The sequence below is a fragment of the Oxyura jamaicensis genome, chromosome Z (assembly GCF_011077185.1).
Source record: "Oxyura jamaicensis isolate SHBP4307 breed ruddy duck chromosome Z, BPBGC_Ojam_1.0, whole genome shotgun sequence".
Lineage (NCBI taxonomy): Eukaryota > Metazoa > Chordata > Aves > Anseriformes > Anatidae > Oxyura > Oxyura jamaicensis.
Window position 1 is genome coordinate 54200104 of NC_048926.1, and position 18688 is coordinate 54218791.

At 42.9% G+C, this 18688-nt stretch overlaps 1 protein-coding gene across 1 annotated transcript in view; it reads left to right on the top strand.

Annotated features, from left to right (window-relative positions):
• The window catches only part of LOC118156143 (metalloprotease TIKI1-like), a 150272-nt gene that overhangs the window by 123402 nt on the left and 8182 nt on the right, over positions 1-18688 (top strand). Inside the window, exons 3-5 of the mRNA XM_035309957.1 lie at positions 398-544; positions 2732-2906; positions 18210-18300. Of these exons, the coding sequence (XP_035165848.1) occupies positions 398-544; positions 2732-2906; positions 18210-18300 (413 nt within the window). The remainder of the gene's footprint in view (positions 1-397; positions 545-2731; positions 2907-18209; positions 18301-18688) is intronic.

Genomic DNA, 18688 nt, shown 5'->3' on the forward strand with positions numbered 1-18688 from the left:
GGAAGCCATGCTTATTTGAGGTGTGGGGATTGAAGCCAGTCAGGCCTAGGTCTCTACAATGACTGGTAGACTGCTGAGTAGTGGAGCAAGAGTGCCTGTCTTTCAGAAGACTGTTTAAATAAAGAAACTCCTCTTCTGTATGAATCACGTCACAGGCAAAGCCACCCAGAGTTGCGTGTTGCAAGTTCATTTCCTATACTCAGGTCTGTGGGACACAGCAAGTAAATAGCTGCAGACCTGGAGGAGGCCTGGGCTGGTGAAACGTGGATTAGGGTACTCGGAGTGGGAGCAGCTTCAGCAAGTCCTCAGAGGGTGGTTGCGTGTTCATGACCTCCTCGAAGAGCGAGTCGAGAACTCACAAGGAACTCTGTCTTTTCCTCCTTCTCCCCTCCCCCAGGTGATCTTTGCTTTGAATCAGACTCTCTTGCAGCAGGAGAGCCTCCGAGCAGGCAGTTTCCAGATCCCCTATACGACAGAAGACCTTATCAAGCATTACAACTGTGGGGACCTCAGCTCCATCATCTTCAACCATGACACTTCTCAAGTGAGTCTTGCCACCGCAGCCCTTGTGCTACACTCACGTCCCGGTAGCGCTAACCCCTGTCTCACGCTTGTCTCTCCTTAGGCAGGCCCTTTGCAGGCAGGGGCCAAAGACAGCTAGCCTGTCTTTTTCCTGTGCCTGCTCTTCCCGGAGTCTGCGCTAGCTCACCGCTGTCTTACTGCACACAAGCAGCGAAGGCGCCCCTGGCTTTCCCTTTTGGATGAATGCTGTGTTTGCTTTAGCATCAAAGCTCTATGAGTTAATCCTTTATTTTCTTAAGGGTCCTGTGGAATCGCGCTAACTTGGGTAGGAGCGAACGTAGTGCCGACAGAGGGTAGAAGCAGGCTCTTTTGTGCAAACGGTGATAGAGAAATGCTCTCTTGACTTTGACACTTGTGTAAGGCCGGGCAAGTTGCAAGCTTTTTAATTTCCCCTATCAGTATGATTCTGCACTGTGGGCAAGGCGCAAAGAAGAGAAATAGACTGAAACAAAGAAAAAGATAGATATAGACTGAATGTCAAGGAAAAGAAAACCTCAGAGGCCTCACAGACTTCGTTTATGGAGACGGTTTCCCAAGCAGCACAGTGGAATGCAATGCTCTGATCTTTAAACCACAAGAAAATGCCCAGCAGGGACCAATTTGGCCTGTTTGGGCTGTTAGATAGCTAACCTCAGACTGAGACATCAGGCCTCTCTTTATTCTTGTGTGTGAGGTACCGCCTGGCAATTTGTGCACTTCAATGAAAATGTGGCTCTAGCCTCGCAGTGCTGAACAAGTGTGTGTTGGTACTTGGGCTTTCCCTGCTGAGTAACAGTTTTCATATGACCTTTTGATACGTACAGTGCAGTGCTGCAGAGCTGGAAATACTGTCATACTAACCCTTGCTTCTCTGGCACTGAGCTTTCTGCGCGTGTGTTACCTTCCTGTCCTGTACACCTTTCAGCCTGCCAGTGCTGGCAACCTGATCATTAATAATGCTTAGCTTTTACTCAGTGTGTTTCATTCATAGATTTGAAAGGGCTTCTCAAAGGAGGCCAGCACTGTAATAGCATACAGATGCTGCACCACTGTTCTGCTGAGGTGTTGCAGACTGCAGACAGCTGATCTTGCCTTGGGGGCCTTGGAAAGAGCAGCTCTTGCCAAGACATGCTCTCCAAGGGAGAAAGCAACCTTTACTTAGACAATCAGCTCCTCCGCAGGGCAATCTCCATCACAGCAAAGCTGAATAGCCTGCAAGTTGAACAGCTTACATTTTTAAGCAGAACTTATCTGTGAATTGTATATGACCCTGTGCTTGACCCACTGTGGGCTAAACACCCTTTTGCAACAGGAGGTGATAGTCTATGAGTCACTCCAGAGCCTCTTCAGGTGCTGCATCCTTGCAAGGGAAATAATCTGGCTTAGTGACTCTGCTCCCCAGCAAACGTCTCTTGCAGACCCTATTCTTAGCAGTCCCTGTAGCTGCAATGTCCAGAGCTACTTGTGGGAGAAGGCAGGGTAGCTGTGACTCCAAATCTGTGATTCTCTCCATTTGTAAGAGGTTGGGGTAGTATGCAGCCACAGCAGTCCTGGGCGCCCCAGGGGATGTACTCAGTATTTGAAAAAATACCTTGAAGACAGGAGAACTACAGCTGGTAAAACTTTATTTCCTGACAAAATCTGGCTCTCCTTTTTTTTTTTTTTTAAATAAAAAAGTTTGGGGATGTTTTTGTTAACTAGTTCAGAGTGTACACTTATTCTTTGACAGCCCCAAGGGTCTGATACTAGTCAAACTCTCCTAGAAGAGTGTAATTATAATTATAGTTATGTCATACCCATGGCAATTTAAGGAAGAGGTATGTAGTTAAAGATAGCCAGGGGCAAATATTTACTTTCTTCAGCCAAGCAATCAGGATTTGGGATCTATGGTGTGGCAAACTGAGAAAAATTGGTTGACTTTGCCTTTAAAAAAAATAATAATCTGGCTGGCTTATGAAAAAATGTGTTGAGAGAAATGGAGCACTATGCATTATTAGAAGTTTGTTGAGTCATTTTTGGCTTTCTTTGGGTTTTGTCCTACTGGATGTGTGTTGAGAGACAAGGCAATTGTCACATTCAGTGATGGAGCAAAAAGCCTGTGCATGATGTCTGCCTGAAATAACTGGCCCTTTTTGAAGACTTTTTTTTTTTTTTTTTCTTTCTGTCTTAGGTCCCAAATTTCATTAATGCTACACTGCCAGCCCATGAACGTATTACTGCCCAAGAGATAGACAGCTACTTCCGTCAGGAGCTCATCTACAAGCGGAATGAGCGAATGGGAAGGAGAGTGAAGGACCTGCTGGAAGAGTACCCAGACAAGAGCTTCTTCTTTGCATTTGGAGCTGGTATGTGATTGAGGTGCTCTTCGACCTGAACACATTCTTTCTACATCCCTTAGAAGCTTTGGACAAGTGGCTGCCTCAGTTTAGAGAAGGGTCAGTACTTTCACCTTGGTGGACACAGAACACAGCTGTGGTCTGGTAATTGCACCATACTGGGAAAACTTTTTGCAGTATGCAAGGAGCTCATAGCATGTGCATAGATTATAATATTTATTAGTTACAGACTTGTTTTTTCTATTTCATATGCACGTAACCACAGATACTGAACCAACTGTAGTGCATACACAAGGAACACACTTACACAAACATGATTATGCTCTTGTCAACCAAGGCAGAAGGGCAGCAGCACAGAGCTGAAATGAAAGGTAACAAGAGCTTGCATCAGCGGTTGAATAAACCTTTCAAGAACACATCCAAAAGAATAGCATGCCAAAGTGTGTGAATCTAAGGGACCTTCTAAATATAAGGGGAGATGCAAGGCACACTTTTACCTTTCCTTTTCTGCTGCAGATCCCTGCCTCTTCCACTGCACTTTGACAACTACAAGGGAATTTTGTCTGACCCTATTTTGGAGCAGAGCATTGTTCCCAGAAAGGGGACAACTACCCCATCTGCTCCTTACCAGCCAGCAGGAATCCATAGGCACATCTAGTGTGCACATCCAACTCAGTGAGGTTAACACCCTTAGTTCAGACTAGGGGTGGGTGGAGAGTGTAAACAGGATTGTTTTGCCTTGACTCCCATGCTTTGTTCTAGCTCCAGGCAAGGGAAAAAGTGAGAATGAGTGCAGGTGCTAATTCCCACAGAAGCAGTGCATCCTGTCCACCATGAGCCATGTGGGCCTTGTGAGAGAGGTAGAACTGAAAGCACTGCCAGGACCCGTGTGATGTTTTCTGGTCTCAATGGCTACTGCTTTAATAAGGATAGAAGATCTAGACAAGGAAAGGAAAATATTTACTTAAACAGTGTAAAAGCATTTGTATTTGAAGTCTGTGACAACCTCTGCACTTGCAGCAGGGAGCTGTGGTTACAAACTTAACATAACAAGGGTCCTGTGTGTGAGGGCAGAGAGGTAATGAAGGGTGGCTGATAGTGTCTGCTCAGGCATGCGTGAAGATTTGCTATCTTCTTGCCGTATCACTCTGCTCCGTGCAGCTCTCTATCAGGAAGGAAGATCAAGCAGGTACAACTTGTATAGATTTTGGTCTCTAAGCTAAGACAATGGCTTGGCTGTACTCCAGTAGCTGATGTGGTTCTGACCACACTTGTCCCTGCTGGTCTGAAGTTCGTGGTACATCTGCCCTGAGTGCCAGCTGCATCAGTTGCAGGTGTGAGGAGGACTAGTCACAGATAACAGGGCTCCAGTAACTGGAGCACAACTGAGGAAGGAACAGCCCAGGCTCAGATGCAAATGGGCGGACATGCATGACAGCATTGCTCTGAGTTGGTCCTGTCCCAAGAGCTGGAGAGAGGAGAGCCTCTCCACCTCCTCGCAAACACACACTGCATCCCAGTAGCTGAGCTGGATAAATCACGTATATTCAAGGCGCTTTTGTATCATTTGACTTCCTTCAAATCAAATTCCTTGGCTTTCCACTCTTGTTCCCCAGACTTCCTTAATTATCATTAGGGTGCACAGTACTGTCCCCACAGCCCAGAAACACTGCAGGGGAGCAGGGCAGATGTGTGTCTGTCAGCACCCATTGCTTCTTTCCCTTTCCCCTTCTCTCCCATGTTCTTCCCAGTCCTTTTCTACCATCATGACAGCCCCAAAAACCATCCCAGGCTTCCTGTGTTCTTGCTTTACTCCTTCCTGTTATTTTCCCTTTCTCAGCTGCCCTCTTCTTTGTCCCAGTTGCCTCTTTCAGTAAAGCAGAGTTAAGATTCGCACAGCAGTTCACTAATGCAGCGCTGCCTAGAGGCCTGGGCCCATGTCAACACACTTAATGAGTGGCTTATGTGCACATGGCTTGCTTTCCAACCACCACGCATCCTTTTCCATCATACTTTTGAATCCAGACAGGTTCATTCTCTTCTCTGGGGACTCTAGATCCACTCTGAAACTACCTCTAATTACAGTCTGGCTTTGCTTCCAGTCTGGCCTCCATTCTCATCTGCCCTTCCAAATAGCTCTGCATAAAATACAGTGTCAGCCTCCCCTTGCCCCTTCTGCACTAAGGAATTAAACACTGATATGCAGAGATACTTTTGAGCAAAAGATATATAGCAAGTACCCATTTTTTAACAGCACAATTCCTCATTATCCCATTGTTTGCATAGGGACTTCTTTATTTGTTTTGCATTAATTGCCTAAATTAGATAAGTAACATCACAGTATATAATGCAGAAAACAGATCAATTTCTATACAGTTCTGAGGTTTTATAAGAGCACAATGCAAATTTGAGTGCAGGCTTTTATTGTTTTCCAAAGAGCTAATTTAGCCTTTTACATATCCAGCTTCCTGTATGATAGGTGATTCTGCACAAGATTTATTTTGATGCCAGCAAGTAGTGAAGATGAACTAATAACTTGAGCCCAGTTCGTTGCATTGCTTGAGTATTGTTCTCTTGCTCAATTACTAGAAGAGGGCTCCAAGAAAGCGATAGCACAAGGCACATTACAATGAGCTGCAGCAGAAGGTAGCAGAAAAGAGAAAAGATAAATATAGGAGCAGGGCTAAATCATTATTGCATTGTAGCTTTCCCTTTCTTGGCAACCAGTGAAAAATCTTTCTCACAGTATTGATTGGTAAATTGCAGGACAAGATTGCATTAAAATGGTAGTAGGATATCAAAGGGTTCCAGGCTAGAAGGGGGAAAGGACTTTTAGTTGTTTCTTTTCAGACTTTTCCACAGTGTACCTTTTATTTTTAAAAGGGCTATACTTTTTTAAGGAAAGTTCAATATTCTCCATTAACCAAACATCACTGAAAAACAAACAAACAAACAAAACCACACATTTTTATCATCAATTATATCCAAAGAAGGTCATGTTTTGTGGATGGCTGAGATATTACAAATGCACTCTCTTGTTATATAAAATGCTGTTTGCATTCGTATTTTAAATGGGAGAAAAGCAGAAAAGATTTATTATTTATCTTCCCAAATGGATTGATACGCTTTAGAGATGTGTAATGCATTTTGCACAAAAAGCTCATGTGTCTTCTCAGGTCTTAATATAGCTGCATGGCTATAGATTTTGACTTCTTACATAGAATTACATGTGGTAATTTACTCTGAAATAGATTTTTTTAGTTAGATCCAGTGTATTTTATGCTTTTACTACATTTTAACAGATCGTACACATTCACCCTGTATTCTGCTGAAAACGCTTCACAGTCAGATCTCATTTCTGGAGCTGTTTTTTGTTTAGAAGTAATTTAAGCTTGCACAGAAGTAGAGAGGAAAAAAACAGATTCTGCTGAAACTATCCAAAAAGCTTTGCTTTTGGCCAAAGTGCAAACATGCAAAGTCTCAAGCCAAAGGAAGTCTGTTGGAGGGAATTACAAAAACTTATGGAAAGACAGAGATGGTAATGCCAGTGACATTCCACTAGGTTCCGTAAAGATTTTGTCTTGATTATGAACAGGCCTATTTATATAGCAGCACTTAGAGTCACAAGTTAGATTTACTTACTGTTGCCTGTGGAAGAACTTGGGGGCAAAGCTAGCTCTAATCTTTTACTAGTAATCTTCCTTCTGTATTCATTTTTAATTTCTCAGAACTGTACATGAAGTGTTCAAGATCTGAATGCTAAGCCACAGTGACTGATGGAGTTTTTTAATCCATAGACAGCCATGTCAGTAGCAGTATAGGTTTCTGGTTTATCCGGCAGATGCATATTGAAGTAGAGAGGGCTGCACTGTGCTACTGTGCTGTGGATTTTTATCACTTTTACCGGTCTGTTACAAGGGTGCTGTCTGCCTGCTGAACCATCACAGAGTCACATAATAGCTGAGGCTGGCAGATCATCTGGTCCAACTCCTATGCACAGAGCAGGGTCATCCAGAGTAGGTTGCCTGTGCATGACCAGGTTCTGAATATCTCCAGAGATGGAGACTCCACAACCTCTCTGGGCAAGCTGTTCTAGTCTTTAACCACTCTCATAGTAAAGAAGCTTTTTCTTATGCTCATTTGAAATTCTTGTGTGTCAACTTGTGTTTGTTTCCTCCTGTCCTTTCATGTGCACGGAGAAAAGTCCTGATCCACCTATTTTACAACTTCCTATCACGTATTTTTACATTGTTAATACCCACGTGAGTCTTCTTTTCTCCCGGCTGAACAGTTCCAGCTCTTTCAGCCTCTCCTAGTATGCTAAAATACAGTAGAACAGAACAAAACAGAATGGTTCAGTTGGATATTAGGAAAAAGGACAAATGTGATCTAGTCCTACTGTCTGACCACTTCAGGGCAGTATTATTATTGAGGCAAATGCCTCAATATTATTAGGCAAATGCCTCTTCAATACTGACAGGCATGGGATATCAGCCACCTCACTACGAAGCCTGTTACAGTGTTTGGCAACCCTCACAGTATAGAAATTTTCCGTAGAATCCAGTCTGAACCTCCCCTGGTGCAGATTTGTGCTTTTCCCACATTTTCTGTCATTAGCTCGAAGGGAGAAGAGACCAGCACGTCCCTCTCCATTTCCCCTCCTCAGAAAGTTGTAGAGAGTGAGCAATGAGGTTGCCTCTTAGCAGCCTCCTTTTCTCCAGACTAAACAACCCAAGTATCCTCAGCTTCTCCTCACTGGATACTTTTTTCATTTATCATCTTTGTTGCCCTTTGCTGGACTTGCTCCATTTTTTCCCCATCTCTGTTGTACTAGGGAGTCTAAAACTGGACCCAGGACCTAGATGTGTCTCGTTAGTGCTGAGGAGCAAGAAGAGATCACCTCCCTCAAGCTGCTTTTATCCCTACTCCTAATGCATCTCAGGAGGCCATTGGCCTTTGCCACAAAGGGCACATGGCTGGATTAAGGTCAGTTTGATGTCCTCTAGGACCCCAGGACCTTTTCTGCCAAGCTGGCCTTCAGCCAGCTGTTTCCCAGCCTATCCTGGTGCCCAGGATGCACCATCCATGCTGACCACTCCCGATCAGCCATTTGTCCTTAACACATTTGGAAATGTTTTACAGAATGACGTGCTCCATCACCTTCCCCAGGAAGAGATGTGAGGTTTTACCAGTCTGTAGTTCCCCAGATCCTCTTCCTTGCCCTTCTTGAAGATAGGAGTGACATTTGCATTCTTCCAGGGACCTTCACCAATTATTGCAGCCTTTTAAAACTTAAAAAAAATCAGGATTAGCTTTGCAGTAACGTTGGCAAGCTTCCTCAGTTCCTGTGTATGCATACTGTGAGGACTTGTGCATGCCCAGTTTGTATGAGTGTTTCTTAACCAGATCATCCTTCCCCAAGGCTCAGCCTTCCTTGCATAGAGCTTTCTCTCTGGTCACAGGAACCTGAGATTCCTGAAGGCTGGTTTTACCAGTAAAGAAGGCAGGTATGCACTGAGTACCTTGGTCTTTTCCATGTCCTTTGTTGCCAGGTCTCCTGCCCCTTTCAGCACGTTTTATTTAGTCTACATTTTACTGCTGTGGTACGAATAGATGCATTGTTTCCCTTGATGTTTCTGATCATGCTCAACTCTAGATAGACGTTCCTCTTTCTTTCTACATGGTCACTTTTATTTGAGGATGAATGTGTCTCCTGTTGAAGAGGCTAAAGAATGAGAGAAAAAAATACCTTGCTTTTTTAAAAAAAAAAAAAAATTTTTTTTTTTTAATTATTATGCAGGTGGAAGCTTCTTAGTGGCATGAGACACTGACTTTTTGATAGGTAAGGCCTCAGGTGAAGCCAGAGTCTCTAGGAGCTGAGTTTAAATTCCTCTAGTCTCTCCTACTTCTTTGAACAGCTGAGAAACTCCCGAACTGCCAGCTCATGAATAAGCAGTATAGAGGGATCTAAGCTGCCTTATATCCCTGCTGATGAAATGACTGACTTTACTGAGATATGCTGGCTGGTGTGTGAACTTCAGAAGTTGGCCCTCTTAATCTTTTAAACACTGTCAAAATCCCTTTTGTCTCAGAGCTCGTTTTTATTATTATTATTATTATTTTGCTGCTCCTGAAAAAATGGATCATTTTGATGCTTTAAAGTGTGCTGGATATCAGCAAACCACCATTAACGCTAAGAAAAGAAGGATGATGATGAAAGCTTCTTCAGCTACCATTTCTCATAATTACTGAAGGAAATAATGAAAGTATTTACTTAGTGTTACCCAGCTTTGTATGGATTCAGACCTCCAGGGACTAGCTGTTATTTTCCCGTTTTTTTCCCCAAGACCTCCCAGAAGAGTTGTTATGAGCAGGCTGATTAACCAAAGTCTGAATTAGCAATTCAGCAAGTTGTTAATTCACTTAAAACACTCCAGGATCATAGCTGTCTTACTCTCAGCACTTGAGTCAACTGATACTCTCAACTACAATTAACTCTCAGATGGTTGACAAGTAATCCAACAACATGCAAAAGAAACATAGAATCTAAAACAGAATCAAAGCATATCCCGAGTTGGAAGGGACCCATGAGGATCATCAAGCCCAACTTCTGACTCTGCAGAGGGAAGCCTAAAAGCTAAACCCTGCTTACTGAACACCAGCATGTCTGGAGCCCTGACTACTTCCCTGGGGATCCTGTTCCAGTGCCTGACCACCCATCAGTCTCTTCTTCTCTAAGGAGTTTTGCACCATTGTAGGAGAGTAATTGCCCCTGTCTGAGTTGAAGATGTCTGCATAACCCATCTTCCTAGCCACCTGGACAAGGAAAAGAGAGAACACGACCACCTATGGTCACCCCAAAGTCTATCATAGTCCACCAAATGTCTTCCTCTGATTTGTCTAGGTTTCGAGGCAGTTCTTGGGTTGTAGGGGACACAGTTACGTGTCAGCCTCTGGTGCCAAGTACATTGGGCACACAGACATATGTGTTGCCTTTTCCCTTGCCCCTTACTTCGTAAAAAGCAAAACAATATTGGAAAAAAAAATAATTGCCACAGGGGGAACTGGAATTGTGCTGAGTCTCTGTCTTGAGTGTTGTGTAAGGTGGTGTCATTTCCATAGAAAGCTGTTTGCTGTTATTTCTTAAAATTTGTTCAGTCTGGCATTTCTGCATGGGAAATTATGCAAGAAGAGCTATATTTATGATCTCTGAAAAATAAAAGATCAGAGAAAGGACCTGTTAACAGTGTTTATAAAAATTATCAGCAGTGCTATTCCCAGGATCTCTCTGTCCAACTAAACAACTGTTTATACCTGTAACACAAAGCGAAACAAAAAAGCTGCCATGGGAATATGAAAGTTACCCAGGTAAATGAGATGTCAGTTTGCCCGCGAAATTCATTGGGAATTCAGACACCAACATGGAAGCTTTGAACCTGACCTCAGCACATTTGGAACTGGAGATGAGGGTGTGCACAGGGAATATAAACATATATACATCTTGTATAAGGGATTTGAAATGTGTAATGAGGAAGTTCAGGAACAATCCAAGCAAAGCTGCAGCTTGGCAGGTCCTGGAAGAGGGCAAAAATGGGGGCAGGGTCAGGTAGCTGACATAATGATAAAACAGATTGAGTCCTGTGGGGCCACCTTGCTTCTCCCTAGGCACAAAGGGCTTGCTGATTGCCTGCCTCCGTCTGTCTCTGGAATGCAGCATCATTTTAGCCTCTTTGGGTGGGAAGAAAAGCTGAGTCCCTGAAGGTGTGTCTGTACCTCTGTAATCTGAGAATGCCAGATACAAGCCAGCAGCTTTGAGACTGTTTTCCTTAGTAGCTTCTTTGAGTCTGCAGAATGCTAATGACAGGGTTTATTAGAACAACAACCCCAAAGGGAATAGATAGTGTTGTGTGAAGGCAGGACCCACATCCAAAGCCCCAGGGTTCACATGAAGGGCACTTGTCCTGACATCTCTGACACATGAAATGAGGAAAGCTTTGCGTTTCGGCATTAGAGGCAGAAACCTCTGTTCCAGCTTATTAGTGGAACTGTCAAAATCAGCCAGGTGAAACAGGTGTGTGTTGTTTCTGCTCAGGTACTGACAGTCTGGTGACCATCAGCTTCTTGTGTGTGCTAGGGTTTACCCTTTGCTAGCTCTACCAGGCAGCAACGGTAGGGAAACTTTCATCTTGTAATACATTTTTAAGCTTGTGGAATTTCAAGTCCCTAATACCTTTTTTTTGGGGGGAAATCACTGGTATGGAATAGCAGTAGGTCCAGTGGCAGAGATGACTGTGAGAGCCGCAGTTCAGATGTAGCACTGGTATTTCCTTCCCTCATTGTGTAATATAACACTGGCTGCTAGCACAGTCACCTACGTAAGTGACTCCCTGCCTAATGAAGCTGGGGCTTCAGCAGTGGAAAACTCTCAGTAAATGTCAGTACAGATGGAGCCTTGGTGGCTAAGCCTGCCTGAACAGAAGCCATTTCTTTTAACTCAGTTTTTCTAAAACATACCATATGAGGTTGTAAACTTTTTCCTTATGTTAACTTTGCTACAAATTTGGCCTTATAAACAGTGGAAAACTTTTTTCCAGCTTCAGTTTTGGTGGTTATCAGGAGGCTTGACTTTGTCCAAAAGTGAAAATAGGAATCCAGGGAACCAAATGTAGTCAAGTCTCACATTAAAGAGACCTAGTTTTGACAGAAAACTCTTGTCTGGTAGATAAGAATATTTAATCATAGAATCATAGAACGGTGTCTTCTGGTCTTGCACTAAGAAAAAAAAAATGGTTTAATTTTATCTTATGAAATTGTGACTTTAAAGTTATTTTTTGTTCTATTAGGCAAATTTTCCCATGTTGTGCAAGGCCTACATCATAAAGTGTTCCATGTTTACATGATTCTATTATAAGCAAATGTGGAAAATAAATCCTAGTAATTGCATATATATGAACTACTTAGCAAAGGACATTGCTTTTTGAAAGAAATGGAAGGTTATTCTTTGTTTCCTCCTGGGCGAATATAGGTTTGAGGTGCTTTCTTTAAGTCTCTCCATATCTGGTGAAAATATTTTCTGAAGGTGAATGTTTTCCTGCCCACCAGATTTTCCCCTTTGGTTTCAGAGTAGTGAAGTTTAATCCACTAAGATGTTATACTAAAAAAGGAATGTGAAAGAAATAGCATTTTTTGAAAAACAAAAAACAAAAGCAAAATAAAACAAACAAACAAAAACTCTTGGCCCAGCCTTAGTGGAGTAAAACCTCAAGTGAACATTTATGGAGTAATATTTCAGCTTATAGATAGCCACAGGGACCAGTACGTTTGGAATTGTGCAGACTCAGCAAGATGGGATCTGGGGGGAATTTGATTTACACGTATGCAGAGGTCTTGTGATGCAACATACTTATATACCTGCACCTGATGTTGACGTGAACTAAGAATTCTTTAAGTCAACTTAAAACACCCCTAGGACCAACCCCCCCATTTTTATTTTTTCTCATTTCCTTCTCCTGGTAGCATTGCGCTTGTAAGAGTACCATGCTTTTGGTGTCTCGGTTTGTGTTCCTGTACCTGAGCTTTTCATGTCTTGGAAAGTACTGCTAGAGTAATCAAGAAGTGTGTTATTTCTATGCTTGTCCATTAGAGAGACAATTGCCTGTTTTAAAATGACTCGATGTTCTTCGTCCCAACTAGTATTTAAAAGGTATGCCCATGTGTACGTGTGAGGCTAAGTGGTGAAAGTTGCCCCTGGGTTTCTGAGCTCCAAAGATAGTTTTCTTTCTCTTACACTTCTAGGCCAGTTTGAATATATATACTTCTTCTAGGTCAGTTTGAATTGTCCTTGGGAAAACTCTGTCCAGCTAGGGAGGATGTTTTACTGGCTCAGACAAGATTCCTGTATTGTGTAGGGATAAAACAGGGAGGTGTGACTCTTAGACCATGAAAGAGCTAAACATCCCCCTCAATGTGCATTTTGCTGGTTTGGCCCTGGCAAGGCACCACGTCTTTCAGTCTGTAAATCATTCAAGCTTAATTTTCCCATCTCTGCTAAGTGGATAACGGCATGCTTTTCCACTATATCAGGGTGCTCAGCTGGGAATGTTTGCCACTGCTGGTGTTACCAACCCATGTAGGAAGCCTCTTCCAGCTTTGCACAGGATTTTTAGGAACAAAGTTTCATAGTAATGTGGTTGTACAAAGCCACGGACTCTCTCTGCTTGCTGCAATGATATCACTGCCTCAGATATGGCAAGCTAAGCTCTGTCAGTAAAACATGGCTGGGGTTTCCCTTCTTTGCTCACTTAGTCCGATGAAAGTTGAGCCAGGCCATTTGGTGGTATGTTTGAAAAATGGGCTTTGTCTGTCACTCACAGTGCATGAGCTGTCCTTTGTGTGCCAGAAAGGTTAATATCAGTAAAGATCTGGGGACCATCCTTTTCTTTCTGCCGATTTGTTTCTGTTTCACCCTGTTCAGCTCCTGTCAGGGAATAATGGACCATGGAGTGGGATGAAGAAAATTACCCTGTAAAGGTTCTGGCCTGTGGGGACACCATTCTGTTACTATCACCCTGCCTATTTGACTGAAAACCTACTTTATGTGTCTTCCTACTTAGTTGTTGTCCTAAGAACTGTGTCTTCTGGGAGCTCATGTTAACTTTGTAAGGTGCTGATGTCAGTAGGGATCACTGTTTCCACCTCCTGGGCTGATGGACCTATCTTGCTGGTAAAGTGGTCTGGACCTGTAGGAGTGGGGTGTCTGTTTTGTGGTTTGGCTTCCACTCAGTGAAATGATTCTGCATTCTTGAGGTCCTTGGCTGGATTTGCCGTATGCTGAATTTCCAGCTCTTTACAGCAGCTGCCTGTGGGACTGACTGTGGTCATACACGTCCCTCTTCTTCAGGCCATCAACATTTCTCTTTTGCTTTTGTTTGAGGGAGCTCTGATAGTTTTGGACCCTTCACCATGCATTTATTGGTTTACAAACTGCTGTTGGAGGACATGTAGGTTACTAAAGAGTAAGAGAAGAACACTTGGATGGGAGGCGCACAGACAGATGAACAAGCTGCTCTCCTTTGTGACTCACAGTCAAGTGATAATTTCTGCTGAAGTTTCTCTTTTTTCTTTTTGTTCACATGTAGCTTAGTCAGCAGCCTCATGTCATGCCTTTTTTACAGGCCAGTAACTTTAATCCAGCCACCTACAGGTGTCCTGTTCACCCTTCTGGGGCAGATTATATGCATTTATATATATCATTTTTGGAAGCAGTAGAGGAGGAATGCTCGCAGATTATCCTTCCCACAGGCATTTCTAGGAAGTTTATTCCAAAATATTCTAAATTATGCCAAAATAATTGTAAGATCTGAACCTCTAAAACAGCCTTGAAAATGTTTGTTTCAGTGACCCATAGAGACTCTGGCAGCATAAGACCATCTGAAAACTCCCAGTCCAGTCAGAGAGATAAACATCCTGCTTTAGGGTGTCCCCAGTGGCTTGAATAATCTGTACCATTTTGTGGTTGCACTGCTATAATCATGTGCTGTAGCTGTTCCCACCATTTCTTCCAGAGCAGCAATCTAGATCAGGTTTCCTAACAAACATTTTTGTTTCTTCACGCGTTTTTCGAGTGATTTACTGTCTTGGGGTATTAGTTCCTGAGTCCAATTGTGGGGCATATGGGAAACGCTGTGTTTCTACTAAGGAAAACACATCAAACAAAGAATTATGTGGGCTTGGGGGTTTCCTTTTTACATGACTCTAAAGGAAGGACAAGGAAGTTTGTGCATCAGCTTGAAATAATGTGTTTGGTTGAAATTCAGACAAGAACAGCTTTCTTGAGTTTTAAAATCTTGCTTTATATGAAAAATAAAAAATCAGGAACAGAAACAGAACATCTGTTGCACAGTCTTTCCTTGTTCATTTGGCTAGATTTGGAAAACTTACAGCCTTACAACCACTGAAATCTGACTTCAGGAGTCTCTGGTGAAACCAATAAACCTTTCAGAGTTACCTAGATGAAAACACCTCCACATGCACTGGTAGTAAAACTTGCAACCAGGAGACGTGGGCTTCATTGGTAACCTTCAGCAGCAGTCATAGCCTGTGTTCTGCAAGATCAGGTATTGCTTCTCAGGGAGATCAGGAGCACTCAATGCATGTTGGAGTGTGTGGACCCGGCTGCAAGCGTGCTATAGTCAAACAGCATAGCTGTTTGAGCACATTGCCCTGTTGCGGTCCCTGCATGCCATCTCCTTTCAGTGCAGATTAAAGGCTGGGGTCTTATTTACTCTCCAGTAGAGTGCATGGCTGAGCTGGTGCACACAACAGCTTCTTAGTTTCTCTTTGAGCTTGAACACAGAATAATAGAGATTCATGGCTCCCCACCCCCTGCCAGACTAAATTGACCTCTCAGAGGCATCTCTTCACCTAGTGGTGTGAGGATAATGCAGGGCTGTGTACAGAAAGAAAAGAGCAGGCTTTCTGATGGGACAGGGCCTGGGGCTTTTCTTTTGGGGGGCATTCAAGTGTGCTAGGCTAAAATAGAAAACAGGTGAAAGAGGTCTACTGCCTATCACATGGCTTTGGGCTAATTCTCCCTTACAGCATAGCTGCTTGATCTTAAACCTTGGAGAGTGAATCTCTCTCATGCTTCTTCCAGTTGCTTTTGGTGATCACATCTCTCACACACCACCAGGCTCTTTTTATGCCAGGGCCCGGAAAAGGGGTGAAAGTGCTACCTCAAATCAGAGAGGATCCTGGTGTCATCCTGTACCTGAAACCCTTAGCCATCTGTCGTGTTTTCATTTTACACCAAGCTCGGGTTGAGCCTCTAAGTCCCCTGGGCCCCAGGCCAGATCTGTCTAATGGAGTGTGCATGGCCTGTCTACTGACATCTCATAATCCTTTTGTGTGCCCAGCCTGAGCTGCTCCTGATTGATCATGTCTTCTGAGCAATCTTGTATCACATACCTGCATGTATTTATACGCATACATGTTTTACAGGGTATGTTCATTTGGTCTGTTTTCTTTTACACATATTAACACTCAATTTTTCTTTAACATTCAGGCATAACATTGGATTGCGAAGGCTTCTTGTAAAGTCCCTACATGAGTATGATATAGAAGATATTCTTAAAACTCCATCAAATTAAATAGAACAAGGCCTTGCTTCAGGAAATCGCTAGAGCATGTTGATGGATTGAAATGGGATTCATCCACGTGCTACAGTCATTTCCTAAATACTGGTCTAAATTATTACTCTGAGCAAGGGTGACTGAAGATCAAGGGGAGGCAGTGAATTCGATGGTGTGATGTGAGCAGCTTGATCTTGAAATGCGTGAGACTCTAAGCTCTTAAACTGCCACAAGGAAAATTATTTAAACACTAGAGATTGTCATTTAGATTGCTTATTTTTGCATCTTGTCTCCTTCCTGCTGAAGGGCTTTGGTTAGGAAAAAGAGTTCAGAGCCTTAGCACTTTATTTATTTATTTTGTCTAATGCTACTGCATGAGATAGCTACCTGTTCTGAGGCTGCTATATGCATTGCCTCTGTCCTCACCAACAGGGACAGACTCCTCTAAGAGTTTTTTTTTTTCTTTTTTTTTTTTTTCTTTCCCATTCTTTTACAAGGGGGTGAATCACTCTTTGGAGATGCCTATTTTTCTGCTGCCTGGAGGCAGGGGAGTCTGGAGATCAGTGAATTAATCCCCTCCCTCCTTCCTTGTTTGCCTAATATTGACCTTCCAATGGCTACTTTTACTTGATTATGATGTTTAATTACAATCATTACTGTTCCCTAGTGCATCAGGTCTCTTCACTGACATGAGGAAAGTCTCACTTTCTACACGTTAGCTGGACCTGAGGCTGAAACATTAGCAACCAGCAGATAGCAGCAGTGTTAGGTTAAGTCCACATCCTAGTCAAGCTTTCCTCTTTCTGAAGGCAAAAGGCAGACTGAGGGGTTGGAGGAACATGGAGTTATTAGGTGAGAAAACACGCTACCTGTTGGGTGCAATTTACATGGCTTCATTAAAAAGTCTCATTTGAGCTAGATCTGCTTGATTTCTTAGGCTTGTTTAAGTAAATACGGATGCTCCAATTATACCATCCAAATATCATGCCTTAAGCTGGTATTTCCTAAGTCCTTTACTGCTGTGGCATGAGAAGCTGGAATTTTATGCTTCATTTTATTCAACCTGTTTTGGACTGAAAACCATAAATTCTTTGAGCTTAGTACCTGTTAATTTCATCACCATTGGACTTTTTTTCTTAACTCCTTGCTTTTCCTGTCCACTATAATCATTCTGGTGGTTTTATATTATTTTATTTTTGAAGAATATTAGCAAAAAACAGTTTTTCTGAAGTTACCAATTTTAGTGCTGCCTGTATCTACAAAGGCAAGGGAGCTCTTTAATAAGTAATTTGCTCAAGCCTAGCTTTAATTAATGCAGGCTGTTAAATGAACAAATGCTTTCAAAATGCTAGATTTACGAGGGCCCGTGCCAGGCCTCTGTTGCTTCTCAGCAGCCTTGTTTGATTGTGATTGTGAAAGTCAGTCAGCATGCAGAGCGTACAGTCCTTCAGAATCCCTACACCCTTTTTAGTAATCATTTATTCTCGATGATGCCAAATTACAGGCTGACCAGCCACCACATCTGGCTGAAAGTGGAGTGGAGCCATAAATCATGGAATTAGAGCAGAGCTAGATAAATCCTTCACAAATTTTTGTCAACACAACTGAAGTGAAGTTTTTGTCCCCAGTGGCTTATACTGAAAAAAACGAAAAGGGTTGACCCAAGTCATGGGCTTTCAGAGCTGTTTTCTCTTTGCTGCCATTATACGGTTCTTAATCAGTTAAAAAATTGTCAGTGATGTTGACTGACATTTCAGTTAGTGCCCTCGTGATGCCTGAGGATGTTAAAATGGCACACACATTGCGGCCAGATGCTGACCTTGTTTGCACCATCCCCAGTCGTAGGCTGACCGTGTCTCTTGATCAGGTCTCTCACAGCTTAATCCTTCACTGTACCAAGAAATCCACAGTAGCCTGACAATGCAACAGCCTGCTGGATGAGAGATACTTCAATCACGTCTGCAATTTAAAATGGCAGAATGTGGTAACTAAAAAGACCTTGGAAAAGTGCAGTAATCACTCGTTGCACATCCTGTGTGTCTGGTACGTGCTAGCAGGGAGCGATAAAACACTGCCTGCCCTGAGTGCAGCATGAGTCCTGTGATCAGGAAGGACTTTGTTGCTCTCCTGTCTCTTCCCCTTTGCTCCTTGAGTTCTGATGTCATTTTTTTCTTAACTGCAGGTCACTTCATGGGCAACAACACAGTGATTGATGTTTTGAGGAGAGAAGGGTACGAGGTAGAACATACTCCAGCTGGACAAGCCATCAACAAGTAATGCATGCTTTTATTGTAGCTGAGCAGCCATGGGGAGGGTGGGCTTGTAAACAGTCACGAAGAGGTAGTGGCAGCTGAAACTATACCAATGAGCTGGGCTCTCTCTGTGCTCCCAGGCAGTTTACTTTTCTCCCCCATAAGCAGATTTGGAAACAATATTTTATTGGGCTTGGCTTGTGTGCTTTTTGATAAAATAAATATTTTTCCTTGTAAGTTTTTAACTCTTAAACTAACAGCTGTAGAGTATGCATGTTTGGTTCAGCAGATCTGGATGCTGTCTCATACCACATTGGTATGAGACAGGCTTCTGCTCCATCACTTATAATTGTTCAGTTGCCCTACCTTTCAACACTTTCTTTCTCTTACACTGCCATTTTTCATTCTT